This window comes from Osmerus eperlanus, chromosome 17 (assembly GCF_963692335.1).
Source record: "Osmerus eperlanus chromosome 17, fOsmEpe2.1, whole genome shotgun sequence".
Lineage (NCBI taxonomy): Eukaryota > Metazoa > Chordata > Actinopteri > Osmeriformes > Osmeridae > Osmerus > Osmerus eperlanus.
In genome coordinates, this window is record NC_085034.1 from 2,574,704 (window position 1) to 2,601,736 (window position 27,033).

Genomic DNA, 27,033 nt, shown 5'->3' on the forward strand with positions numbered 1-27,033 from the left:
GAACACAGTACAGTTTGGGTAGTTAGTAGAACACAGTGGACAGTTTGGGTAGTTAGTAGAACACAGTACAGGACAGTTTGGGTAGTAGTAGAACACAGTACAGGACAGTTTGGGTAGTTGGTAGAACGCCAGTACAGGACAGTTCTGGGTAGTTGGTAGAACGCAGTACAGGACAGTTTGGGTAGTTAGTAGAACACAGGACAGTTTGGGTAGTTAGTAGAACACAGGACAGTTTGGGTAGTTAGTAGAACGCAGTACAGGACAGTTTGGTAGTTAGTAGAACACAGTACAGGACAGTTGGGTAGTTGGTAGAACGCAGTACAGGACAGTTTGGGTAGTTAGTAGAACACAGGACAGTTGGGGTAGTTAGTAGAACACAGGACAGTTTGGGTAGTTAGTAGAACACAGGACAGTTTGGGTAGTTAGTAGAACACAGGACAGTTTGGGTAGTTAGTAGAACACAGGACAGTTTTGGGTAGTTAGTAGAACACAGGACAGTTTGGGTAGTTACTAGAACACAGGACAGTTTGGGTAGTTAGTAGAACACAGTACAGGACAGTTTGGTTAGTTAGTAGAGCACAGTACGGTTGTGTTCAGAGAGCTGGCAGGTCAGAGGGATGAAGCAGCCTGCTGTCTGAAGACTGACAGCTCAGGAGTCGCTCTCTGTCTGCCTGATCCTCCAGCTTCATTCTACTCATCCATTCGTCTGTCCATCTACGATAGTGTATCAGGGAGTTTAGTGTACTGCTAACTTCTCTGGCTGTGTGTATGCTGGGTTAAGAGCAGGTCTGCACACACACACACACACATGTATGCTGTACAATATGTACACACACACGGATACAGTACAATGTGTACATACACAAACGCAAGGTCTATTTGAGTGATTTCTAAGCATGTGTACACCTGTGTGTTCCAGCTTGTGCTGTGACCTTGTATCTGCTGCCAGCAATGCTGTGAGAGAGGGGGGGGGGGGGGAGAGAGAGGGGGGGACAGAGAGGGGGGGAGGGAGGGAGAGAAAGGGGGAGAGAATCAGTCCATCAAGGTCAACCAAGCAGACTAAGCTTTATTCTTGACCACTCACTCTATCCATTCTCTTACATAACCACTCAGTTTCTTACTCTCTATTTCACACACAAACCATGTATAGTCAATAATTATTTACTGTATAATTATCTGGCTACAGCATACTAGTAAACACAAACTATTGTGTGTGCACAGCCTGTCCACCCTGACTTGAATGTGAATCCGACTAACAGCACTGTAGCAGAGTACTAATTAACTGCTCTATCACCTGACAGAGGCTTTGTGTGTGGTTGTGTGTGTGTGTGTGGTTATGTTGGGAGTCGCTGTTAGAGAAAAGCGTGTGCTTGCTGAACTATTCATGAGGTGTGTGTGTGTGTGTGTACCTGCCCAGGTAGGCTGGTACTTATAAAAGCCAGTCAGAGCAGCCGTCTCCTCACATGCACTGTGACACTCCGTCTTACCTTCATTCCTCTTCTCTCTTCCCTCCCTCCCTCCCTCTCTCTCTCTCTCTCCGTCTCTCCGTCCTCCTGCAGTCTAAGATGTCCAATGTCGTGACCCGTGACGTGTAAATGGCGTCCAAAGTGCGAGATGCTGTTGTGTGGTACCAGAAGAAGGTAAGAGCTGCTGTTTACTTGTCCTGTTGGTTGCTGATGCTCCAGTCAGAATCTGTGGCAGCTCCACACTAGAGCAGCACTAAGACGTTTTCGGTCTTTTCGGACTGATTCAGATATTTAGTTTTAGAGTCACATTTATATATGGATGTATATTTGGATTCGGGTATTTATTATATTTATATCGCTAGTGAATACTTGCTGTGTATAGCCTCGAACATATTATGTTAACAACAAAGTTCAAAAGTTAACTGGACTGAACGATAGCTTAGGCTCGTTATTTTGTGGTAACGGATAGTTTTGACTGTTTTACCAGTGGATCACACCCTCAGCAGAGGGCCGGACCAGCCTAGTTTACATTTACATTTAGTCATTTAGCAGACGCTCTTATCCAGAGCGACTTACAGTGGTACAGGGACATTCCCCCGAGGCAGGTAGGGTGAAGTGCCTTGCCCAAGGACACAACGTCATTAGGCAGAGCCGGGAATCGAACCCGTAACCTTGAGATTACTAGCCCGACTCCCTAACCGCTCAGCCACCTGACTCCCTAGTTAGACTGCCAGTGGATCACACCCTCAGCAGAGGGCCGGACCAGCCTAGTTAGACTGCCAGTGGAAATGATTGGATCAGTTTCCTCCTCCTTTAGGCCCTGACAGAGAAATGGTCATTTGGATGTAGATATATTTTCTCCTTCCTTCAGTATTAGCTGGTTGGTTGCTAGGTCTGTGCTTGTCTGGACTGACAGAACCAGACTTGTCTGGAAGCCACGCTGACACAGCTAGTTGACGCAGCTAGTTGGAGTCACCACAGACACTTGGGTGCTGTCTCTACTTGTCTGTCCCCCTGCTCAACTTAACAAGAGACTGCTGGCTTAGATAGACCATCCCCCACTAGGCTGCTGTGGGTTGTTACTGGAGTTAACTGGGCCTGCCTGCCTGCCTGCCTGCCTGCCAGCCTGCCAGCCAGCCTGCCTGCCAGCCAGCCTGCCAGCCTGTCATTATGACTCCATGTCTGCCTCTCTCTGTCTGTCTCCCTGCCGCTCTGTCTGTCTGTCTGTCTGCCTGCCTCTCTCTCTGTCTGGCTCTCTTGACTGCCTCTCTCTCTCCCTCCCTGCCTGCCTCTCTCCCTGTCTGTCTCACTGTCTGTCTCACTGCCTGTCTGTCTGTCTGTCACTCTGACTAGATTCAGAACTATCCAGTAATCCCAGAGCAGACCAGCACCAGAGAGGAATCTATAAGGCCACTTTCTAATGATGGTGTTTGAGTCCACAGTGCTATACCAGGCCTAGTGACTGTCCAGGAGTCTGGATATATACATAGAGTATGGGTGCTATATAAAGGATGGATGTGTTGAACAGCCCTGGGGATTATTCCAGTCTTTATAGAGATGGTGTTATGTTGTCAATAGACTGCTGCGGATTTAACCCGTGTGCTTGTGTCTTTGTGTGTGTGTGTGTGTGTGTAGTTAGGAGTTCTAAATGTTAATGTGTGACTTCCTGTGCTACTGCAGCAGCTGTGTAGCACCCTGACGACAGTAAACAGTGTTGGTCTCCTGGGTGGAGACACTGTGTCAGGGTGGGTATTGGAGGGTGGGACTGTTCACGTTCAGCATGGTTAGAATAGGTGGGGTGGTTAAAGGCTTATATATGCTTCTGCGTTTTTCGAAAAACGGACACATGGGAACGCCCTCTTCTCCGAGGAACGCCCTCTACGAGCTCTCCGTCAGCCCTCGGAGAGCCCCGGAGAGCTCGACGTGCACCACCTGAATTTTCTATCCGTCTAACTATCCGTCGTGAGCGACGGAGAGCTACGGAGACCCCCTTGGCTGTGATTGGTCAGTATTAAGAATCGCTTGCGTCAGGGGCGGGGGCGGGGTTGCCGGGATAAACAGGACGAACAGAATCCTTTGACCGCCATTGCTGTAAGTTTTCACAATTCATATTTCAGCTAAACAGTACATGTAAATCAGCATCTGAATTAAAATGTGACGAGAAATGGGCAGTGTAGTTGCTGAAAATGTGCGTATTTTATTGATGAAACGGCTAATTTGTAAATTTGCTCTGACTTCTCGATAACCTAGGTAAATAAACACTCCACGACGATTTACAAAAAAACGTTGTGCCACCTACTCTTCTATTCTGTGGGTGCTGAATTGTTTTCAGCACCCACAGCCTACGGAGAACCATAAACACAGTCTATCCGTCCGTATCCGTGCGTATCCGTCCGTATCCGTGCGCCCGCCCATCCGTAAACGGAGACGCAGAAGCATATTGCGGCCTTAACACTCCAATCTGTCAACACACAAACAACACAGTCTGTCTTATGCCAAGTACTACTACCACAGTTCATCTGAGAGAGAGAGAGACAGAGAGAGAGAGACATAGACAGAGAGAGACATAGACAGAGAGAGACATAGACAGAGAGAGTATTCAGTTGAGTGAAGAGAGCGCTGGAGAGAGAGGGAGACAACAGTCAGTTCTAGTGGATAGCACAAGCTCTTGTTTGGATGCACCTCTTACATCACTGTACACACACACTGGTGTCTGTGTTTATCAACTGGTCTGTCTGTGCTGGTGTGTGTGTGTGTGTCAGCTGGCCTGCTAACTGTCTGACCTGGCCCCTGGGGTGTGTTATAAACATGCTCGTCCTCCCCACGCACACACACACACACACACACACGCGTCCTTGCCCCCCCATACACTGCGGCGTGAAGGCGGCTGTTACATAACTCTGTTGCCTCGGCGACATAATCTCTGGCTTAGGATCATCCCCCGACCGTCGCCATGGTGAACAACCTGCCACTGCGGCATCTCTCTCTCTCTCTCCATCTCTCTCTCATATATTCTCCATCCCCTCTCTCCTCCCCCGCTCAGTTATATAACGATAGAGGGAACAGTCAGAGTACCAGATGGAGGCAAGTCAGTGTACCTCCTTTGATTTCAAATCCTGCTGTTCTGTTTGTGATCCTCTCTCTCTCTCTCTCTCTCTCTCTCTCTCTCTCTCTCTCTCTCTCTCTCTCTCTCTCTCTCTCTCTCTCTCTCTCTCTCTCTCTCTCTCTCTCTCTCTCTCTCTCTCTCTCTCTCTCTCTCTCTCTCTCTCTCTCTCTTCTCTCTTTCTCTCTCTCTTTCTCTCTCTCTATCTCTCTTTCTCTCTCTCTCTCTATATCTCTCTCTCTCTATATCTCTCTCTTTCTCTCTCTATCTCTCTCTTTCTCTCGGGGTGCACTGTGCCGGGGCTCGTTGGTAAAACCGACCCAGCTCTGGTTGCCATGGTGATGCCAACCCACACCCGCTGGACTGTAGCGTTTGACTACATCTCTCCGCAGCTCCCCCCCGCTCGCTCGCTTTAGTTTACTGTAGCTCTGTTTCTTTCTTACCCTCCCACATATCTGACGTCCTGTTCACCTTTTTATCATCACCTATGTTTCCTCCACAGCCCTTTCACTCCCTCTCCTCCCCTGTCTCCTGGTAGCATACAGAGCCCTGTCTCCTGGTAGCATACAGAGCCCTGTCTCCTGGTAGCATACAGAGCCCTGTCTCCTGGTAGCATACAGAGCCCTGTCTCCTGGTAGCATACAGAGCCCTGTCTCCTGGTAGCATACAGAGCCCTGTCTCCTGGTAGCATACAGAGCCCTGTCTCCTGGTAGCATACAGAGCCCTGTCTCCTGGTAGCATACAGAGCCCTGTCTCCTGGTAGCATACAGAGCCCTGTCTCCTGGTAGCATACAGAGCCCTGTCTCCTGGTAGCATACAGAGCCCTGTCTCCTGGTAGCATACAGAGCCCTGTCTCCTGGTAGCAGTCCTCAGGTAGACTGTACACAGTCTGTCAGTCTGCTGGCGTTCATGTTTCATGAGGCTTCATGAAAGATGCAGGAATGCTGCGTTTCCACTGGAGGAGAAGGCTGACCTAGTCAGGGCACACACCACACATACACACATACACACACACACCACACACACTGTCTTGCAAGGCAGGGTGATACAGGAGGGTAGAGGATGTGTTTCACCTGTTATATTTCTGTCCTCACTAAACACTGTAACACCCTGGGGCCCTTCATCTCAACCTCCTCTTTCTCTCTTCCTCTCCTCTTCCTCCTCTTTCTCTCCTCCTCTTTCTCTCCTCTCCTCTTCCTCCTCCTCTTTCTCTCCTCTCCTCTTCCTCCTCCTCTTTCTCTCCTCTCCTCTTCCTCCTCCTCTTTCTCTCCTCCTCCTCTTTCTCTCCTCCTCTTCCTCCTTCTCTCCTCCTCCTCTTCCTCCTTCTGTCCTCCTCTTCCTGCTGCAGTCCCAGTCAGAGGGAGCAGTACTGAGGTCTGGGTCACCCCCGGACACAGCTAGTTCTTAATGGTTTAGGGCCCACAGGAAGAGATAGGAAATGTAAACTTCTCAGATGGAAGGAAGGGGCGGTGAGGGGAGTGTGTGTGTGTACAGTATTGTGCAGCCCAGCCTGTCTCCTCCTGTGACAAGGACAATGAGGAGAGGAGAAGGTTAAAGAGCTCAGTTGTGGGAAGGATCCAGTGTATCACTGCTTCTCTCTGGCCCCCTATGTGTGGCACGTTACATGTTTTATAAGTCTGCTTGAATTCTCAGTTTGATAGTCAGGGTGCAGGTTTTTTCTCTCCTTCGCTCTTTCTCTCCGTCTCTCCCTGTCTCTCTCCCTTTCTCTCTCTCTTCCTGTCTCTTCCTGTCTCTCTCCCTTCCTGTCTCTCTCCCTTCCTGTCTCTCTCCCTTCCTGTCTACCTCTCCCTGTCTCTCTCCCTTTCTCTCTCTCTTCCTGTCTCTCTCCCTTCCTGTCTCTCTCCCTTCCTGTCTCTCTCCCTGTCTCTCTCCCTTCCTGTCTGTCTATCTCTCTCTCTCCCTGTCTGTCTGTCTGTCTCTCTCTCTGTCTCTTTGTCTTTGGCCAGTGAGAAGGGTGATGGTGTGTGAGTGGACAGCTGTGGTGTGCTGCCTAGTATAAAGCTGTCTGCTCCCACAGTAGAGCGATCAAGCTGAATACCCCATCGTCACTCAGCCGCAGCTCATACATAATACACACACACCCACACACACACACACACACACACACACACACACACACACACACACACACACACACACCCACACCCACACCCCCACACACACACACACACACACACACACACACACACACACACACACACACACACACACACACACACACACACACACCACAACGGCTCCATACAATATGTGACCCGACAGGTCAGCACACAGTCTCTCAATGTGGTTGCCCTCTTTCTTTCTTTTCTTTCAATCTTCTAGTATGTGGTAACTGTGTGTGCGTGCGTGTGAACGTGCTGGGTGATAGAGGGACAAAGGCTGGCATCGGACACGTGTTGAAACCACCCCTGGATCCTTGAATGAACACCTGACTTGTTTTGTGTCTCCAGATCGGTGCGTATGACCAGCAGATATGGGAGAAGTCTGTGGAACAAAGAGAGATCAAGGTATGCTCTACTGTTCTGCTCTACTCTCTACTGCTCTACCTTTCTCAGCTCTACTCTACTCTCTACTGCTGTACTCTTCTCTCTACTGCTCTGCTCTATACTGCTCTGCTCTCTACTGCTCTGTTCTCTTCTACTGCTATTGAGCTCTACTCTGCTCTATTCTACTTTACTCTGTAGTGTACTGCACTGCTCTGCTTTTCTACTTTACTGTGCTACTCTATTACACTTCCACTTTGCTCTGCTCTACTGTCTGTCTCATGTATTTATTTTCCGTTGTACGTTTTTCTGGCACCTCATGTCTTGTTCTCTCTCTCTCTCTCTCTCTCTTTCTCTGTGTTTCTATGTCTCTCTCTCTCTCTCTACTTAAACTGTCCTTCCGTTTCCATGTAGACTTTCAACAATGCGTCATGTTTTCAGTTTGATCCCTCCTTCCCTCCTCCAATGATATTACTCTCCCTCACTCATCCTCTCCTCCTTTCATCCTTTCATCCTCATCTCTGGTCTCTCATGCCCAGTTTATTAGACTGGTGAGTACCACTGTAGCAGTCCTCCTGCATCCCACAATGCCCCTCTGCAGCCTGCCTACTAGACTGTTGATTGGTTGGTTTGTTGCCACCGTGTTTCCTGGTTGGCTCTTGAACCCCTTGACTTGCACGTGTGGCGAGGGTTTACATGACGGTGAGGACCCCCAGGTTGTGTCTGAGCTGCCCTGAGACATATTTGGTGGGAGGGAAAGATGGCGGATGAAGGCAGGGGCTAGGACCTAGGATCCAGGGGCTAGTGACTAGGACCCATGGGCTAGGACCCAGGGGCTAGGGACCAGGGGCTAGAGACCAGGGGCTAGGGACCAGGGGCTAGGGACCAGGGGCTAGGACCCAGGGGCTAGGTCCCAGGGGCTAGGACCCAGGGGCACAGCTGTCAGCCAGGCCTGCTGTGCTCTCTGCCTGCTCTCTCTAACTCTGATGAGCGCACGACACTGGAGCTGCTTCACCTGGCTACCCCTAACCATGACCTTTCACCTCTGAAGAGCTGTGCAGATGGGGGGTCACCCACACTAACCTGAGCTCACAAGCTCACAGCCATGTTGTCTTCGTACTGGTGTGTCATATACTCTCTTTAATGAGCTAAAAATCTTGACACACACACACACAGACTGTGTCCCTGCTATGGTTTCCTTCCTGTCATGTAAACAGTGTCAGTGTATCATGTGTTGTAGCGTAGCATTCAGACCTCTGAACCTCACCTATCTGTCTCAGTGTGCTAAGCTAGCTAGCGTTTACAACCTGCCCCATGAACCTGATTTAGTCGACATGGCTGTGATTATTATTGTTTTTAGTCTATCTTGTGTCGCTAATGTATAACTCACTCTTGCTCGCCGATGGGGTGAAACATGTCTGTACAAGGCATTGGAGCTTCCCCCTGGTGGTGATAGGGGTGAACTGTACTCTTGACTCAATGGCTAAAAATAGCTGACATATAATCCTAGATTAGATAAAAGCAAGTACAAGTAGCCTAGATTGTTAAGAAGTGATTTGAAGTAGGTTTATTGGTCTTCTTTTCCCACTGCTTAAAGCAGACCTGTGTTAACTTAGATTAGATAAAGCAAGTTCAAGTACCCTATATAGTTAATAAGTGATCTCCATAACAACCAGGTTGGCCAGGAGGCTGGTCCCTCACAGGCCCACACTCCAGCGGGAGGCTTTTGGCTCAGCCTTGCGGGTCCTTCCCAGATAAAGAACCTGATATGAGCTTATACATGCAGATAAGGACCGCTAGCATGAACCTGAGAGGAAATATTCGTTTTACCTGCCAGACACTCACCCTCAGGTCATTCACCTGAGGGAATATCCTGCAGGGTTTCTCAATGCTCCCGGTGTAGCTCGGTGGTTCTGACCAGGGTAAACAAACGTGACCTGCACACTTTATCTTGGATTTACACACAAACAGCCAAGACTGATGTAGAATTGTTGGAGGTTTAGAATGTCTCTCTGTTCTAAAACTAAAGGCTTGAACATTCCGAAGGCCCCAGCTTTCTGCTGCTGCAGGTTACCTGATGCACTGAGGACTTCCTGTCCTGCTGTAGAGAAGGATCAGGGCTCACCACAACAGTGTTCCTCAGCTTCTCCAGTCAACACTGCATCACCGCGCTCGGCCCATAACCAGCCTGTTTCCTTGGCAATGCAAACATTGCCTGGTTGCCGTGACAATGTCAGAAGCCCCACTGGCCTTGGTGTGTAAATATTCCTGGACACAACTCTCACATGCTCTCCTGGGTCAGAAACAGGAAGTAGAGGAAGCAAGCCTAACCTACTATTGTTCCCCAGACTGCATCTCCTTCACACACATAGGCGCTGCTCTAATAGTGTCCAGCCGGGTATCTAGACTGCTGCCTTCTCTGTAGTATACAGACTGTTATGTCCTGCTGAATGAGAGCCTGTCAGCTGAGTTTAGTAACCTGCAAGTTAGACCTTAACTCTTTTTGAAGGAAGGTTGGCCAGCACGCAGTTTATCTCTGGGATGGGCTGGTGGGGGAGGGGGAACTTGCTGTGTCATTCTAGCGTGTTCTCTATCAGTGGGCGGGTGTGCACCAGTCTGTTAGCAGCTAGGCATTTACCCTCGTCTGTTTACCCCGGCGGGTGGGGGTGCACTGGAGGGGCGACGGTTTGTTTTACTAAGGTGTGTGTGTGTGTGTGAGAGAGACAGAGAGAGAGAGAGTTGGGCTCTGTGTGTAGCACCCACAGTCTGTGAGGTTCTAACGCGCATGTGTGTGTGTAGTTGCCATGACGTTTTATAGGATGCACACTCACAACTAGCCCCCCCCCCCCCCCTTAGAGACCCGTAGAGACAGATGTAGCTCGCTATCAGATCTGCAACCCGGCTGTTTGGTGTAGATTCTACTGTTGCCTGGTGTCTGTTGCTGCCTGTGTGTCTGTCAGGGCCTCACTGTGTGGTGCTTTTACAGGGTCTGAGGAACAAGCCCAAGAAGACTGGACATGTGAAGCCTGACCTGATTGATGTGGACCTGGTCAGAGGTGAGGAGGGGGAGGAGGAGGGGGAGAGAAGGGAGGATGAGGAGGAGAGAGTGGGGAGGGGGGGAGAGAAGGGAGAGTGGGGAGGGGGAGAGAAGGGAGGATGAGGAGGAGAGAGTGGGGAGGGGGGGAGAAGGGAGGATGAGGTGGAGAGAGTGGGGAGGGGGGGAGAAGGGAGGATGAGGAGGAGAGAGTGGGGAGGGGGGGAGAAGGGAGGATGAGGAGGAGAGAGTGGGGAGGGGGGGAGAAGGGAGGATGAGGTGGAGAGAGTGGGGTGGGGGGGAGAAGGGAGGATGAGGAGGAGAGAGTGGGGAGGGGGGAGAAGGGAGGATGAGGAGGAGAGAGTGGGGTGGGGGGGAGAAGGGAGGATGAGGAGGAGAGAGTGGGGAGGGGGGGAGAAGGGAGGATGAGGAGGAGAGAGTGGGGAGGGGGGGAGAAGGGAGGATGAGGTGGAGAGAGTGGGGAGGGGGGGTGAAGGGAGGATGAGGAGGAGAGAGTGGAGAGTGGGGGAGAAGGGAGAGTGGGGAGGAGAGAGTGGGGAGGGGGGGACACGGGAGGATGAGGTGGAGAGTGAGGGAGTGAAGATGGGGTGAAAAAGAGGTTAATGGTGGAGGAAGAAGTGTGCTGGAGAGGAAAGAGAGGAGGATTGAGGGGGAGGAGCACAGCCTCTGTTACCTTGTTAGACAATACATCCCAGGCTGTAGACACACACACACACACACACACACATGCAATGCTTGAGTTCCTTCTTGAGACACTGTCAGGTTTAATGCCAGGTTGATACTGTACGCCTGCACCCTCTCCCATGCCAAAAGTTCTACCCATATCACTCTCCCTCTCTCCTCCTCTCTCCTTTCCTGTCTCCCCTCCTCCCCTCTCCTCTAAATAATTCAGAGGAGTTGACTCGTCTGGTTTAGCTTTCCTCTCAGCTTTTTCAAGCTCACCCACTGACAGAGAGAGAGGAGGAGAGGTAGATGAGAGAGGAGGAGAGGTAGATGAGGGGGGAGAAGAGACAGGATGGGTTTCACTCTGTCATATGCCCTGCTAGGGTCATGTTCCAGTTCTAACAGTCTCTCTTTCTCCTCCGCCCTCAGGGTCTGCATTTGCCAAGGCGAAGCCGGAGAGCCCGTGGACGTCTCTGACCAGGAAGGGGCTGGTGAGGGTGGTTCTGTTCCCCTTCTTCTACCGCTGGTGGATCCAGGTCACCTCCAGAGCCATCTTCCTGCTGCTTCTCACCCTCTACCTGCTGCAAGGTCAGCCCTGCACGCGGCTGCCTGTTCTGCCCTTAGCAAACACACTTTTTCCCCCTGAGTCGAAGTTCATGTGGGCCTATTTTTTGGCTTTTCCTCGCACTCTTTCTCTCTCTCTCACTCTCACTCTCTCTCACACACACACACACACACAGAGCAGTACTTACATTTACATTTAGTCATTTAGCAGACGCTCTTATCCAGAGCGACTTACAGTAAGTACAGGGACATTCCCCCGAGGCAAGTAGGGTGAAGTGCCTTGCCCAAGGACACAACGTCAGTTGGCATGACCGGGAATCGAACTGGCAACCTTTGGATTACTAGCCCGATTCCCTCACCGCTCAGCCACCTGACTCCGTACTTGAATGTTTTCTGCAGGGCTTGCTAACTGGGTAGTGTGTTTATCCCTCCTGCAGTGGCAGCAGCATTGCTGTACGCGTCAGTCCCCCTGACCCATGGCATCCCTGTCACCGAGGTGTTCGGGGCCACCTGGCTCATGCTGTTGCTGGGCACCGTGCACTGCCAGATCGTGTCCACGCGCACGCCCAAACCCACGCCCACCAGCGGGGGCAAGAGACGCAGGTAGGGGCGGGGAGAGGGCGGGGAGAGGGATGGGAGAGGGATGGGAGAGGGATGGGAGAGGGCGGGGAGAGGGCGGGGAGAGGGATGGGAGAGGGATGGGAGAGGGATGGGAGAGGGATGGGAGAGGGATGGGAGAGGGATGGGAGAGGGATGGGAGAGGGCGGGGAGAGGGATGGGAGAGGGCGGGGAGAGGGCGGGGAGAGGGATGGGAGAGGGATGGGAGAGGGTGGGGGGATGAAGGGAGGGGTGGGAGTAAGGTTTGGGGATGAAGGGAGGGGTGGGAGTAAGGTTTGGGGATGAAGGGAGGGGTGGGAGTAAGGTTTGGGGAGAGGGGAAGGAGGGAGGGTCTGGGTCAGGGAGTGGGAGGAGACTGTGTGGGTTAACTGAGATAGTGACAATATACTGAAGGTCTTCTAGCTATTCCACTCTATGGTCTCCCTCTTCGCCGATGTGTTACTGAAGTGTTTTGTTGCTGTGTGGAATGAGCTAGGTGTGTTTGTGTGTGTGTCAAAGACAGGATCTCTGCAGTGTGTGTGTGTGTGTGTGTGTGTGTGTGTGACTTCCTGTTGTAGAAAGTAGCAACGTGTACCAGAAAAGCGTGTTGCTACAATCTTCACTCCTGGCTTAGGGAACAGCCACGACAATTTTCAGACTCACGGAAGAAAATTGGTCCATGCCACAGTTTTGGAATGAGGTTGGACGCTTACTGAAAGGGTTAACAGTTCCGATGCAGACCTATCGATGTGTCACTTCCTCACTACAGTACCCAGCAGCCTTCACTCTGGACAGCAGATATGATCGGGGACCAAACATTGGGCAAAACATGCGAGCTCGTCTCATGCCAGTGCATGCAGCGTTAAGAGTCATGGACAATTCCTATTGGACGAAACCATTCCCTGACCACATCTGCTGACCCACTACACGTCCAGCTGCTGATGTCACCGGCCAATGGCCAACCGCCTACTGGCCAAATGGCCGTTTTCACTGTTTGTTTTAAAAAACACACAAGAACAAACAGAGTCAACGGCCTCCTGGTTGTTGATCTCAGTCAGATTCTGTTTTGGATCTCTTCACATCTACGTTTCTCTAAGTACTCCTGTACTTCTAATCTCTCTCGCTAAAGGAAGTTGAGGAAGGCAGCTCAGTGGGAGGTGCATAGGGAAGGAGATGGCTCTAGCACTACCGATAACACACAGGAGGGGGCGCCACAGGCCCCGGGCTCCACCACAGCTTTCAACCTGGCGACTCTCTTCCAAGATTTCTGGCATGATATCTGTAAAGCAGGGTGTGTATTCTCTCTCCTTTACAAGGTCACGACCTTCTTTGACGGCTGCAACATTTCCTTCACACACTGGACAGCAACGTTTCAAAAAGTTTCAACTTTCCGATAATGGAAACAATCTTTCTATTGGATAATAAAAACTGCCTTTCTATTGGATAATAAACACAAACACAGCCTTTCTATTGGATAAAACTTGTGAATTACTGGATTCTATGCATCCCCGTAGCCATGGTGAGATGCTACTAACATAGCGTGCTTTTATAACTAAAGTTATAGCTCTAACCAAAGTAATCTTCCAACCTAAACTTATCTGTTCCATCTGTTACTGTGTGTTAATGTCCTTGGTTGTAACAAGGAATGTTGCGGTTGATTTTGTTGTCCAGTCAACTCTTCAAGCTACGTTACGTTCAAGAGAAGCATGGTGGGCAAAGCTAAGAAACATAACTAATCCTAAACCATAGTTGAGCATGAAAACGATCTCTCTGTACTAGTAAGACAAAATAACACAATTTCTAATGAGTACCAATCTGAAGTCATAAACATCAGTGGCGTCTCAACTTCTGTTAGCATGGTTAGCATTAGTCCATCTAGTCGTGTACTGGACACGCTCACTTTCCTAGCACCCCCCCCATGCTCCACCCCTACCCCACATCCTCAGCTCGTTCAGGAGGGAGCCTCTTATTGGCTGCTGCTCCGACCACAACAGACACAGTGTCATGGTCTTGTGGATTGGAGCAGCAAGCAGGTTGTTGGGTTTTCAACCCTCAATTTCTTCTTTTCCCGTGGCAGCGTTGCGGAACGTGGCTTGCTCCTGAACGCAGCAACTACTGCTCTGTCTGTTTTGCATGCTGGAAGACTGTTTACAACCCCGACATGGCCACAACTCTAGTCTTACCCTGCTCATCTCCTTTCTCTCCATCTCTCATCCTCCATCTTCCTGTCTCTTTCTCTCTTCCACTGCCCCCCCACTGTGTATGTGTCTGTCTCTCCCTCCCTCCTTCACCTCCCCCAGGTCTAAGAAGTCTAAGCTGTCCATAGACAAGTCCACAGAGACAGACAATGGCTATGTCTCATTGGACGGCAGGGTGACCAGTAAGAGCAGCGAGGAGGGGCTTCAGCTCCATGAGCCACGATGTGATTTGCTGCTCCGCTCTGAGGAGACATGCTGGAACGCCCCGCCCCCCCCTCGGAACCTGCTGCTGCCCCCCAGCACCAAGGTAACACACACACACACACACAGGTGTGTGACCTGAAGCAGGACACACACACTGTCCTGCTTCCCTATCTTTTACTCACAGAAACACACACACTTTCTCCCAGAGTGGTTTGTGGGTGGGCTGGGAGGTTCCCGGGAGGTTCCCTTCAGGTTCCCTTCATGCTCTGCTGTGCTATAGGAGGCGTGCGTGGGCCCGCGCAGCCTGGACAACATGTCTGACGAGGCGTCCAGCGAAGAGGACCCCGAGGCCTCTACCTACAGCCCCCTCCGCAGGGGCGTGGAGCGCGTAGGCAGCGACTGCACCCTGCGCAACAGGAAGGCCCATCACTACAAGAAGCACTACGCTGCCGAGGTACACACACACAGACACGTTCCTTCATACCACTCCCACACACACACACACAAACAGACGTTCATCAGAATAGACACGTTCCTTCATACCACTCCCACACACACACACACACACTCAAACAGACGTTGATCAGAATAGACACGTTCCTTCATACCATTCCCACACACACACACACACACACACACACACACTCAAACAGACGTTCAGCAGAATAGACACGTTCCTTCATACCATTCCCACACACACACACACACACACACACACACACACACACACACACACACACACACACTCAAACAGACGTTCAGCAGAATAGACACGTTCCTTCATACCACTCCCACACGCTCACTTCCTGCCCGTCTCCCCACACAGGAAGTGCCCAAGTCAGGGACGAGCTGCAGCTCGCGCTGCTCCAGTCTGCGGACGCAGGACTCAGAGAGCACGCGTCACGAGTCGGAGACGGAGGACGTGCTGTGGGAGGACTTCCTGCACTGCGCAGAGTGCCGCTCCTCCTGCACCAGCGAGACGGAGGGGGAGGGCACCACCGCCACCACCCCAAACCCCCCCACTGCTGCCTGCCTGGCAGCCAAGAAGGAGTACCGTGATGACCCCTTCCACCAGGTCAGCAAGGGCTCCGAGGAGTGTGTGTGTGTCTGCTGTCTCTGTGCAGACACACACACACACTCTGTGTGTCAGTCACACACACACACACACTGTGTATGTGTCAGTCACACACACTGTGTATGTGTGCAGTCTGTGTGTGTGTGTGTCTGCTGTCTCTGTGCAGACACACACACACTCACACTCTGTGTGTCAGTCACACACACACACTGTGTATGTGTGCAGTCTGTGTGTGTGTCTGCTGTCTCTGTGCAGACACACACACACACACACTCTGTGTGTCAGTCACACACACACACACTGTGTATGTGTCAGTCACACACACTGTGTATGTGTCAGTCACACACACACACACACACTGTGTATGTGTGCAGTCTGTGTGTGTGCTGTCTGCTGCGTGTGCTGACAGTGTGTGTCCCTGCAGGGTCACGTGCCCTGGCTGCACAGCTCTAACCCTGGGCTGGAGCGCATCAGCGCCATCGTGTGGGAGGGCAACGAGTGCAAGAAGGCCGACATGTCTGTGCTGGAGATCAGCGGCATGATCATGAACAAGGTGAGCAGCCAGGGAGGAAGGGAGAGAACCAAAAGATGAGGAAAAGACTGAGAAAGGAAGGAATAGAAGGTCAGACTGATGGATGGATGGGTGTATAGTGATCCCTCTGTGCCCCTGCCCTCCCCCCAGGTGAACCTGAACACCCCAGGGATCGGCTACCAGGTCTTTGGCAACCTGGTGTCCATCACTCTGGGACTCACGCCGTTCGCCTACAGGCTAGCCCAGCACCGGGACCTGGATCAGCTGACCTCGCTCTCGGCCCACGAGCTCGTCTCCGTGGCGTTCGGCTCCTCCTCGGACGTCATGGTGATCACCATGGTGACGGTCAGCTTCGTGGTGCGGGCCTGCCTCATCTGGCTGTTCTTCTTCCTGCTCAGCGTGGCCGAGAGGACGTACAAACAGGTGGGTGCGCGTGTTTGAGGAATGGGGTGCGTGCGTGAGGGTGTGTGTGTTTGCAAAAGGAATGTAGGTATGTGTGGGAGAAGGGTGTGTGTTTGTGGAGGAATGTAGGTGTGTGTGTGTGTGTGTTTAGAGCAAACGTCTCTGATCCTCGCTTCTTCTGTCACAGAGGCTGCTCTTCGCCAAGCTGTTCGGTCACCTGACCTCAGCCAGGCGAGCCAGGAAGTCGGAGGTGCCCCACTTCCGCCTGAAGAAGGTCCAGAACATAAAGATGTGGCTGTCGCTGCGCTCCTACCTCAAGGTAGGCCAGCCCTCTTTCCCCTCCTCGCTCTACACTACGTGCACAAGGATGGACACAACGCCATGTTGCTTAGGCATTTACGAAGAGTGACTGGTTAAATGATTGGTTGAACTTCTTGTATTGATGTGATTGGTTATGTGGGATCAGACACCTCTGGTAGGAAGCAGGGGGGGGTTCAGCACCCTTTCTGTAACGTGTGTTCTCCGCAGGAGCAAAAATGACGTTGTGTCCCTGGGCAAGGCACTTCACCCTACTTGCCTCGGGGGGAATGTCCCTGTACTTACTGAAAGTGATAAGAGCATCTGCTAAATGACTAAATGTGATGTGATGCAGAGGCGGGGTCCTCAGCGCTCCGTGGATGTGATCGTGTCGTCAGCCTTCCTCCTCACCCTCTCCGTGGTCTTCATCTGCTGTGCCCAGGTCAGTGTCCCCAGGTCGTAGGTCACGCAGCGTACAGGACCTCTTCATCCCGGTCTGAACCCCAGCGTGCGAGCCTGACCCTGTGGCTCATCTATCCTCCCCTAGCTGTTGCACGTCCACGACACCTTTCTGGAGTGCCACTATAACTGGGAGCTGGTGATCTGGTGTTCCTCCCTGTCCCTGTTCCTGCTGCGCTTCGTCACACTGGGCTCTGAGACCAGCAAGAAGTACAGCAACACCTCCATCCTGCTGACGGAACAGGTAGCTCACACACACACACACACACGGAAGTACACACGCCAAGAAATAGTTCCTCACACACACACACAATGTCCCTGTACTTACTGTTAGTCGCTCTGGATAAGAGCGTCTGCTAAATGACTAAATGTACACATGCCAAGAAATAGTACCTCACACACACACCTGTATATATCTGTTTAAGCACATAGTGTTTGTCCTCCAGATCAACCTGTATCTGAAGATGGAGAAGAAACCAAACAAGAAGGAGGATCTGACTTTGGTCAACAACGTTCTGAAGCTGGCCACCAAACTCCTGAAGGTACGCCTCCCCCCCCACACGCACGCACACACTCTGTGCCAGTCCTGTGGGGCCCAGCCTCATCCTCCCTGTGCCCCCCCCCCCTCTCCCCCTCTCCAGGAGCTGGACGCTCCATTCAGGCTGTACGGTCTGACCATGAACCCCCTGCTCTACAACATCACCCAGGTGGTCATCCTGTCAGCCGTGTCTGGGGTCATCAGCGATCTGCTGGGCTTCAACCTCAAGGTACGTGAGCTTGTGAAGGAGGGGTGTGTGTGTGTGTGTGTGTGTGTGTGAGAGAAACTGAACACTGGGAGAGGTACATCACAGGTGAGTGTGTGTGTGTGTGTGTGTGAGAGAGAGACTGAACACCAGGAGAGGTACATCACAGGTGTGTGTGTGCAGAAGCTGAAAGGGTAAAGAAATTATAGCAATCGTGTTGTCCTTGTTTGTGTGTTTATTAAAGCGTACTGTACTTGTATTTTTTCCTTCTCAGCTTTGGAAGATCAAATCATGACATTAGGCTTAACGCCTCTGGTCTCACTGAAGTGACTATACCGCCTCCAGGCACAGGGGGGCGCTGATCTCCTCTGACTGGAGGTTCTGCAGCAGTGGTCCCCCTGCTCTCCTCAGACATATCACAGTGGTCACATGTTCTCACTTGTGCAATTCATATATTTATTTTACCCTTTCAGTGTTTTTAGTTGTTTATGTTTTGAATTGTTTTTGTTGAAAAAAAAAAGTATTATTTTAAGCTACAGGATTGTTTTCTCAGAGGGAAGACCAGTTGACGTTACAACAAGACAAAGAGGTGATACCTTGCCTGAAAACTGAGTCCTAATCTGGCATAGAATCTGTTTCTCTCATGGTACTAGGCTCTCTGAATGCTCCTCAAACACACTTTCTCCTTCCTCACATACTCCAAGACCCCCAATGAGCTTAAGTTGGCCGCTAAGACAGGCCAGTGTGTGGATCACTGTTTATTATTATTCATAACCTATACATACTATAGGTAGGTCAATGTGTTTCTTTTGTGCAATGCCCTCCTGTGTTAAAGGAAGCGAGTACAGTAACATCTAGCCAGGTTTAACACCTGTATATCTTAATGCCCTTTCTCATCCCTGCTGTCAAGTGTTCTGTGGTTTCCTGGAGCACGTTTTACTTCAGTAATCACTGAATTTCAAGCAATAAACTGGTAGTTCTCCACCAGAGTCCTACAGAGAAGCTCTCTCAACTCACTTTTGTATAAAGCCATAAAACTGAACATACTTGTAGGGTAACTATAACCATATTTATGTACAGAAAAAGATCTGGTTTGTTATTGCTTTTGTATACACAGCTTAAAATCTCAAGTCCTCGTATCTTCTCATGTTGTTGATCGTGCCTCAGCATTTTGTGTTGTTGGATCAGCCGGCACCTCTTTCAACTTAAAAAGCTTTGCTCTGCGGAAAGACTTCCCAACTAGGCAAAGGTTGCTAAAGGCGCCAGACAGGAAAAGCTAACAGTTCTTCAACAGCTCAATATCAGGACTAAAACATTCAAGTATGTTCTTTTTTTGTGCCTATCTGAAAGTGAATGACTGAAGCGTACCTATGGGACTCGTCTACAGGTGGGGTTGGGTTAGTATTACACCATGTAACGTAGTTTAGAAATGCCCGAAAATGTGCACTTTAAAGCTGATTTAAGAGGAGAAAAAATGTTACTAAGTTTCAATGTCAACCCGTTGTATTTGTAGGAAGTGAGAGCATTTTTTGTACTTTTGTTGCTTGGTGTGGAGATGACCAAAGTGCTTGATTTTTTTCCTTTTTGCTGAAAAAGAATGTATTCACACATGCTTTAAAACCCAACTCTTTCGTTTGTAGACTGACTGTTTAAGTCGCTTTTCCCTATTTCGCATTCTGCTTTTATTATCGCTTTTGTGAAGAGGGACCTTCATGCTTCATAGACATGACAAACACTGCTGTGTTGAAGGAACACTCAAACCGTTGGAATGAGAGAATAATTCTGTGGTTATCTATAAGACGCTCTTATCCAGAGCATATTTATGTTTGAAATATTAGGTTTTAATTTGTGGTCTGGTCTGTCCAGATTTTTTTAAATAAAACAAAATGCTATTATTTTTGTTGTCATGGTCATAATTCCTGTACTTCATAACAATCCAGTCCAGAAGCACAAGAATACCAGACACCAGTGTCTTATTCACTTTAATCAACTGTTGTAACTGGAATCAGGGTTCCCGCGGGGTCTTAAGTCTAAAATTTTGCACTTTACATTTAAGTCTTTGACCCCTCTTATTCAGACTTGGACCCCCCCAAAAGAGGTAAAAACAGGTCCTGAGAAACAAGCAGTTGGCGGAGGAGACAATATTATAAGTAAAATATATATTTTGATTAGCTGCCTGCTACTGGTTATCAGAAGAATGAGGATATTATGTAAATAATTATATAAATATGAAATTGTGGTGTAGGTCAAATAGGAAAAGACTATACAAGTTCATTACATCAGTGTTTCATTTTATTTGTACCTAGTTAATCTTCACAAACACTGAAAAGTTGTTTTGCAGTATGTTAAGTATGTCTGCGCGTAAGCGCACATATGTCAATCGCCTGATCACTGTAGTCTTTCAGGACTACAGATTTACTACAGCTCAACACTTTAATTTGTAATTTACCTTACACGGGCCAGATTGGGACGGCCCGTGGGCCGGTTGTGGCCCGCAGGCCGTACAATGCCCAGGTCTGGAACAGACTATAGTATACAGAGACAGACTATAGCATACAGAGACAGACTGCACTATGGAAAGAACAAAACTTCACAACAAATCTAAGGAACACAGGTGGTAAAAGGGTAGACAAGCAGCAGGTGAACCCGATGATGGAGATCTCCAGGGGGGCCAGCTTCCTGGCAGGCTGCTCAGTGAGCCTGGGTGTGGATATTGCACAGGTGCTTTTGATCATTTCTATTGTGATCTGAGAAATGTGGATGCCCATTTTTAGCCCTCAATTACATCCAACCGTCTAATAAGAAAAGATTACACTTCAAACAATTAGCAAGTCTTGTCAAAACTACTATTTAGTAGTAGCCTTCATTACTTAGGTTTAGTTAACAAATCTTAACCTGGAGCATGAATTCCTCTCTGCTACCATCGAGATGGAACGCTCGTTTCCATGGAGACGACCTCTTCCCCCAGCAGGACCTTCCAGCTCCTGGACGGCCAGGTGAACGGCCAGGTGGACGAGCAGGTGAACGAGCAGGTGAACGAGCAGGGGGGGTTCCTGAGCCTCAGTGTGACCCCTCTGCACATGGGCTGCTCCTGAAAACATCCAATAAATCAACTCAGATGCAGTGTGTGTGTGTTTACAGTGATCACATTTAACCCGAGGCCCATAATTATAAGACACTCCCCATATAACAAGAATAAAGCAGGGCTGCTGGTCATGACAAAAGCAAATCTGTTTCAAATATTCAACAATCCCAAACTGGGGGAAACTAAATGGAGTCTACAGTGACTGTAGGATTTAGACCAATCAGAATGCGTAACGGAGACTAGATTGTAGACCCCTGCAAACTAACACAGAACACTCAACAGTGTCCCCCAGTGATCAGATGAAGTTATTGTCCTTTACATAGAAAATCAGGGGAGAGCGCGAACGCAGTCCCCCACTACCAGAAATTATGCAGTCGAGATTCCCACATTTGAGGAATTCGCAGGGGTCAGCACAACCGGAGTGCAATGGCTGAGCCTCGCCCTGGGTGAACCACCTTAGTGATCATGGTGTCTCCCCTGCCAGGTAAGTATGAGTTGTACACGGTCAACGTGGAGGGGTCATTACAGAGGGTGCCCTACACAGCGATGGTTCTAGCTCAGACACCGGCAAGAGCGCGCCCAAATAAAAGAAGGCACCAATACAAATTTAAAATCTACATAGATCATACCGGCAAAATAGCTTGGTTGGTGTTTAAATGCATATTGATACAAAAGTACTCTTCGAATTTCCCAGAATGCCCTGCTGTATCAGTATAATAGCAGTTACGTTTAATTGTTACATATGTTCATATTCGAAGCTGACTACCGTTAATACAACATTGGGGAATCGTTTTCAACATTCACACACAATCGGCGTTAAGAAAATCCGAAACGAGCTATCCATCCTTTCATTCTCGTTTTTTACAGTGCAAACACGAGAACTATGAAAAGACTGTTCCACAATCCCTAGCGGCAAAATCAGGTCTCACTTTGTCTATGTTAAATATATGGAGACATGTGACATTTCTTTCACTCTGCTCTTAAAGAGAAACCGGTTACGATACGATCACACAAGTTTTGCTCGGATAATACGGTCACCCCAAATTCGTATGAGGTCTAACACCTGACTGTCCTTCCACTGACTACCTGCGCAGTTGTCTTCCATGTTCATTTCATAACTGCCTCCCGACAGCGCAGTGATGAAAGTTTATCTAGTGACCTAAAAGTAAAACTGTTGTATCTGCGCATACAACAATGCCGTTTTCCCGAGATCGTAACTAACTTTAAACTGATCAACACTATTTTACACAAACAGCTTAACATAAAAAGCTATACTACATTTCTACCCATAAACAAGGATTCATGAGGCGAATGTCTAAATTATTCTTTCAACACCGTTGTTTCCCCGGGAGGGGAGTGCACCGTTCCTGGAGGTACTGCAATACCAGGTCGATGCGTGGAGTGGACGGAGCAAGCCCCTATTCCATCTCCCTGTTCCAAAAATCAATTTAATATATGGTCCCCGGGTAGGGGACGTATCAGATATTAAACTGATAAGAACAGATACTACACTTGATCTTAGCCAAAAGGCCGAGAAGCGATACTGTATAGTTAAAAATTGGAACGGGTCGTTCTCGAACATGACAAACTAAGTCAGAGTTTGAGCAGTATTTGAACAAAATTAATTCAACAAAATAGAAAGCAGGACATTCATAAAACGCGACAGCCGTAGCTCGTGGGGTAGCAAACATCTCAAAATAACAATTTAGAACGTTACAAACTAGTGGACTGCTTCCTGGTCACGTGATACCCTTGTCCAATGGAAAACTGACGAAAACATGAGTACGTTATATTGTCACTTAAATCATACAACACACCAGATAAATAGATCAAATACGTTTAACAAGTTAAGCTTCTTCACATTGTGGAACAGCAACCATACCACATTTGGAAAAGTATTCAAAGTCCAATCAATTCTATACAATTATAACGCTAAGGGTGTAAAATATGGAACAATGTCGCCACCTAGTTGTAAAACCAATCTCATCGCCTGTTCAGTTTTCCTCTGATGTCTAACGGCTTCGTAAACTGCCTGGGTAGGCCCAGAGCCACGGGCCTAAGCGTTTGCATACTGTGCAATGAATATTATCTGACCTTAATATCAATAGAAAAACTCGCACAATGACACGCCCTGTACACTACAGGCATAGTCAGACCTGGGCTAGTTTCAAACAAATTCTCTCAATCGTCGTCACATCTACGGGCTGTGTTAGCAGTACAAGCCTGGCCATTTTTCCATGCTACAGGCCAACACTTGCATTCTCGCAGCCAACGACGTTTTTCGAAAACTATCCACAATCTGCCTACACAGTAACCCTTCTTGCTAACCAAATGTCACGAAACATATCCACCATGGTCAAGCAAACAATATTTTCCGACGGCATGAAAAAAACTACTTACCAACTCAAAACTTGCAACAAAACATTTGCGAAAGGTTTTCGATTCACCGTGCTGCTAGCTAGCAGCAAGACGCCAACTTGACTGTGCTTCGAAGATGCATGCGACACTTCGAAATGTATGTCCGCCCGTGGTATACTTCCCCACTATATAAATTGTATAAAAATGTTCTGCCATCCATATACTAATGTAATCCAGTATTTGTGGGAGCTCAATGAAATTTAAAGACCAAATCGTCTAACGAAGGACGAACTGCGAGGTCGGTGCTTAGTCAGGCTAATGTTGTTCACCTTCGACACAGACTCACTTGACTTGGTTTTGCGGGTATGCAAATCACGACACTACCAAGCAAACAATACTTTTTCACACTGTATGAAAACAAATAGTACTCACAAATGTGTTCCATAACAGTTTAGAAACTTAAAACGAGAGTTTTTGAGAAATGTCATCGATTCTCCATTACTAGCTAGCAAGACGGCAACTTTTCTATGCTTCGATTTGACGTGGAGATGCAGACGACAATTTAGAATATAGCGTTAGCTCGTCTGTCCGTGGTATATTTCGCCACAATATAATCCTGTAAAATGTGCTGCCGTCCATATATTACACTAATATAATCCGGTATTTCCATGAAATTTGGAGTTGGCATCGCCGAACGAAGTTTGTGCGTTGTCTAGTTGCTCATGTTCACCTCCGACTGACGCACTTGGCAGTATGCAAATTAAGACATTTCTCGCGTGGAGGGGGATGGGGGTTTGTCACCTGGGCATAGACAGGCGAACATGAAAGTCCATCACTATTGTGGGCAGGGCTGATGTACTCCAGGACCGGTTCAGGCCCGTGCATTGCATAGAGTTGCAGGTTGCAACTGATTTGAACAAGAGAGGGTACAAGGGAAATGGTGAGGTGTGCTTGCGGCAGATGCAGCTGGGGCAGTTTATTTAGTAGATTTTTCTGGTAACAGTATTTTACTATTTTTTACTTTCACTCCTTAAAGTGTTTAACACAGCTACCATCTGCCAACTGATTGTGTAAAAAATATTTTTTTGGAGGTAAAAACTGCCTAACATTAGCAGTTGGCTGGAAATGACAGCTACTGAAAGTGTGTAAAAAAAAAACATATTTCTATATTGTTGGTAAAAACTGGCTAAAATAACAAGTTGGGAAATTACGGCTACTGAAAGTGTGTTAAAAACTTAAATATATATTTTATTTTTACTGCCTAACATAAAAAGTTGGCTGGAAATTACGGTTTGAACCATAAACATAACCATTTAACATAACGCATTATGTTGATGCATTTAACATGACCATTGTCTCTGGACCAAGGCTACAGCTCACGCGCTGCTTCCGCTGGCTGGTTAGTGTTGTATATGATGCAGCGACTGTGCGTTTGTGCAACCTTTTTGCCTGACCAAAATCATTTCAGGTGTGAACCTTAAAATAATTGAATTTTCATTTGTTTGATTTAAAGTCCAGCAAAGGGCGACATGCACACACTCTCCCTCTGGTGGTAATCAAATGGAAGAAGAATGTGTTGATCACTGATCACGACTTATCATTGCCCACTAGAGGGCGATATCTACACACTGCTGGTAGAATCTCACACAATTGAAGCTCAGATGGGATTTTGAGCCAGAACAGTAACACTCAGAACAGAATACACATATTTATAACAATCCCATTGAATACTTTAGGTGTTTAAAATTGAACAGATTTGTGTGTACTTATTTAGAACGGGAAAGCTGAAAACAAGTTTACATGTATTTAACCGAAATATGAGGAAATTCATGTGATGTGGATAGTGTGACAAAAAGTGTCACAGGAACAATCACATTCAAGCCACGTCAACAATTCTTATTCTTTAAATTAATTTTAAAAAAAGGCTATAAAATATATATGTATTTTTTATTTTTGTAAATTCCTGGTACAATAAATACAATACATTTATCAAAAGCTAAAATAAGGTCAACCGTAAAGTATATAAAAAAAGAAACACCAAAAAACTTCTTATGTCAAAGTCAGACAAACCCTCGCACACATTTAGCCTAACAGAGCCATTCAACCTTTTGAAGAGAAGAGGCAAAAAAAAAGGACAAGACTAGAAAGAAGTGAGGCAGAAAGGACAGCAAAGTTAAGGCAGCCCGCCACTGTGTTACACCTCACAATGGCTCTGAGGGTACTTTGTGTGCCTTCTGATCTTCTCTCTGCTGGACTCCAGCTTCCCAACCCGTCTCCTCTGATCTGTCTTCATACATCGCAGGGCCGTTAGTCTGCCTGCTGTCTGTCAGACTGGCCCCGGAATCAAACACAGGCTTTGGCTACACGCTGATCAAAGCCCCTGCAGGTAAGACAGGAAGGGAAGCCACACACAATTGCCACCTAGAAACGGCAACATTTTCATTTTTCCATGTTTTTCCCTTTGTGTTCCTTGACTAGGCTGACACCGCGCAACCGATCCAAGGAGCATCGATCGGCATTAAGGGGAAAAACCATCAAAGATAGAGAAAAAGAGGGATGGAGACAGAGAGAGAGAGGGAGATAGTGAGGATAAAATCAGTCAGTGCTTCTCTGAAACTTTGGTGAAGTGAGGGTGCCTGTGAGCTCAAGGTAAAGATATGAGTAAAGCTCAAAGAAAGTATTGGTGCTCGACTTGTAACCTAGGGAATCGAAAGAGAGAGTGAGAGAAAGAAAGAAAGAGATGTGACCCATGAACCTCCCCATCAGAGAAGGACTCATCTGTCCAGCAGACGTCTGATGTTGCTCTCAGACCAATGTGACCTTTCACCTCCACTGTCCAGACAGACACACAAGTGTTCATGATTGTCTGTTGCAGCACACACACACACGCACACACACACACACACATACACAAACACACAATCTGGGCTGACTAGGACCAGCAGCAGGCAGAAGAGGGGGCCTCTCCTGTCCCCTCTGAGCCCCCTAGACAGAGCCTGGTCCTGGTCCTGATTACCTACTTAGCTGGCTCTCAGACAGGAGAAGCAGGCTAATGAAGAGCTGTTGAATTAGCATTCCTGAGAGGTCCTGCAGTCGCCTTGATTCAGTCTGGCTCCGCTGTTTGGGCCACCCAGAAATGTTCATTTACAATAACAAGAGCCCTCCCACCCTCATCTGTTCCTCCATCCATCTCTTCATCCATCCCTCTCTCCCATCTTACATAAGCAAAACGTATCAATGCAGTGTCTAAGAATTATATGTTTTTTTCTTTCAAATCACTTGATTGGTTTCCCGTCTCTCTCCTTGTGCAGATCGTTATGGATCATCAAGTGGCAGGACAGAGGGTCTTGGGCTTCCAGGCAGGAAGGAGTGAAGTAGAGACTTGCTATGCTTTTGTTAAGGACACCAAATGACACACTCCTGTTTGTTTATGCACAAGAACACCACTCAGGAGACATGAAGAAGAAAAGGTAGATACCATTTTTAAACAAAGAAAGCAAAATCAATCCACCGTTGACAGTTTTGCCCTTGACTAAGAATTTAGATTTAAGTTTGTATACGTTTTCATTTCCTGTAATGGTTGAGAAGGATAATTTGTGGCGAATTTCCAGAAACACTTTTAAAAATACACATCCTGTAGGAATGCAATTAAAAACAAAAGACTGCCATAAACTATCTTGAAACCTCTCGATGTATCAACTCAATGAATTCCACCCTGATTGCTTTCC

The 27,033-nt window shown here is 48.3% G+C and overlaps 1 protein-coding gene and 2 non-coding genes across 8 annotated transcripts; 1 reads left to right on the plus strand and 2 right to left on the minus strand.

Annotated features, from left to right (window-relative positions):
* Window positions 1–1,470: 1,470 nt before the first annotated feature.
* LOC134037599 (protein PHTF2-like) lies at window positions 1,471–19,757 on the plus strand. 6 transcript variants are annotated; one of them, XM_062482988.1, is made up of 18 exons: window positions 1,471–1,640; window positions 7,041–7,097; window positions 7,613–7,624; window positions 10,060–10,129; window positions 11,221–11,379; window positions 11,793–11,958; window positions 13,082–13,243; window positions 14,253–14,457; window positions 14,635–14,808; window positions 15,181–15,429; window positions 15,839–15,982; window positions 16,112–16,384; window positions 16,551–16,682; window positions 17,016–17,102; window positions 17,208–17,363; window positions 17,566–17,661; window positions 17,761–17,886; window positions 18,137–19,757. In XM_062482988.1, the coding sequence occupies exons 1-18, from the start codon at window positions 1,596–1,598 to the stop codon at window positions 18,155–18,157; spliced, it is 2,334 nt and encodes a 777-aa protein (XP_062338972.1). In that variant the 5' UTR covers window positions 1,471–1,595; the 3' UTR covers window positions 18,158–19,757. The 6 variants fall into 6 exon arrangements, with proteins under 6 accessions (XP_062338972.1, XP_062338975.1, XP_062338973.1 ...); XM_062482991.1 differs by having other exon boundaries at window positions 15,854–15,982; XM_062482989.1 differs by lacking the exon at window positions 7,613–7,624 and having other exon boundaries at window positions 7,041–7,107; window positions 10,058–10,129.
* Window positions 19,758–21,275: 1,518 nt separating this feature from the next.
* LOC134038135 (U1 spliceosomal RNA) lies at window positions 21,276–21,439 on the minus strand. Its single transcript, XR_009932639.1, has one exon. It is a non-coding gene; the product is annotated as a U1 spliceosomal RNA (small nuclear RNA).
* Window positions 21,440–22,298: 859 nt separating this feature from the next.
* Window positions 22,299–22,489, minus strand: LOC134038147 (U2 spliceosomal RNA). The gene has a single exon (XR_009932650.1). It is a non-coding gene; the product is annotated as a U2 spliceosomal RNA (small nuclear RNA).
* Window positions 22,490–27,033: the final 4,544 nt, after the last annotated feature.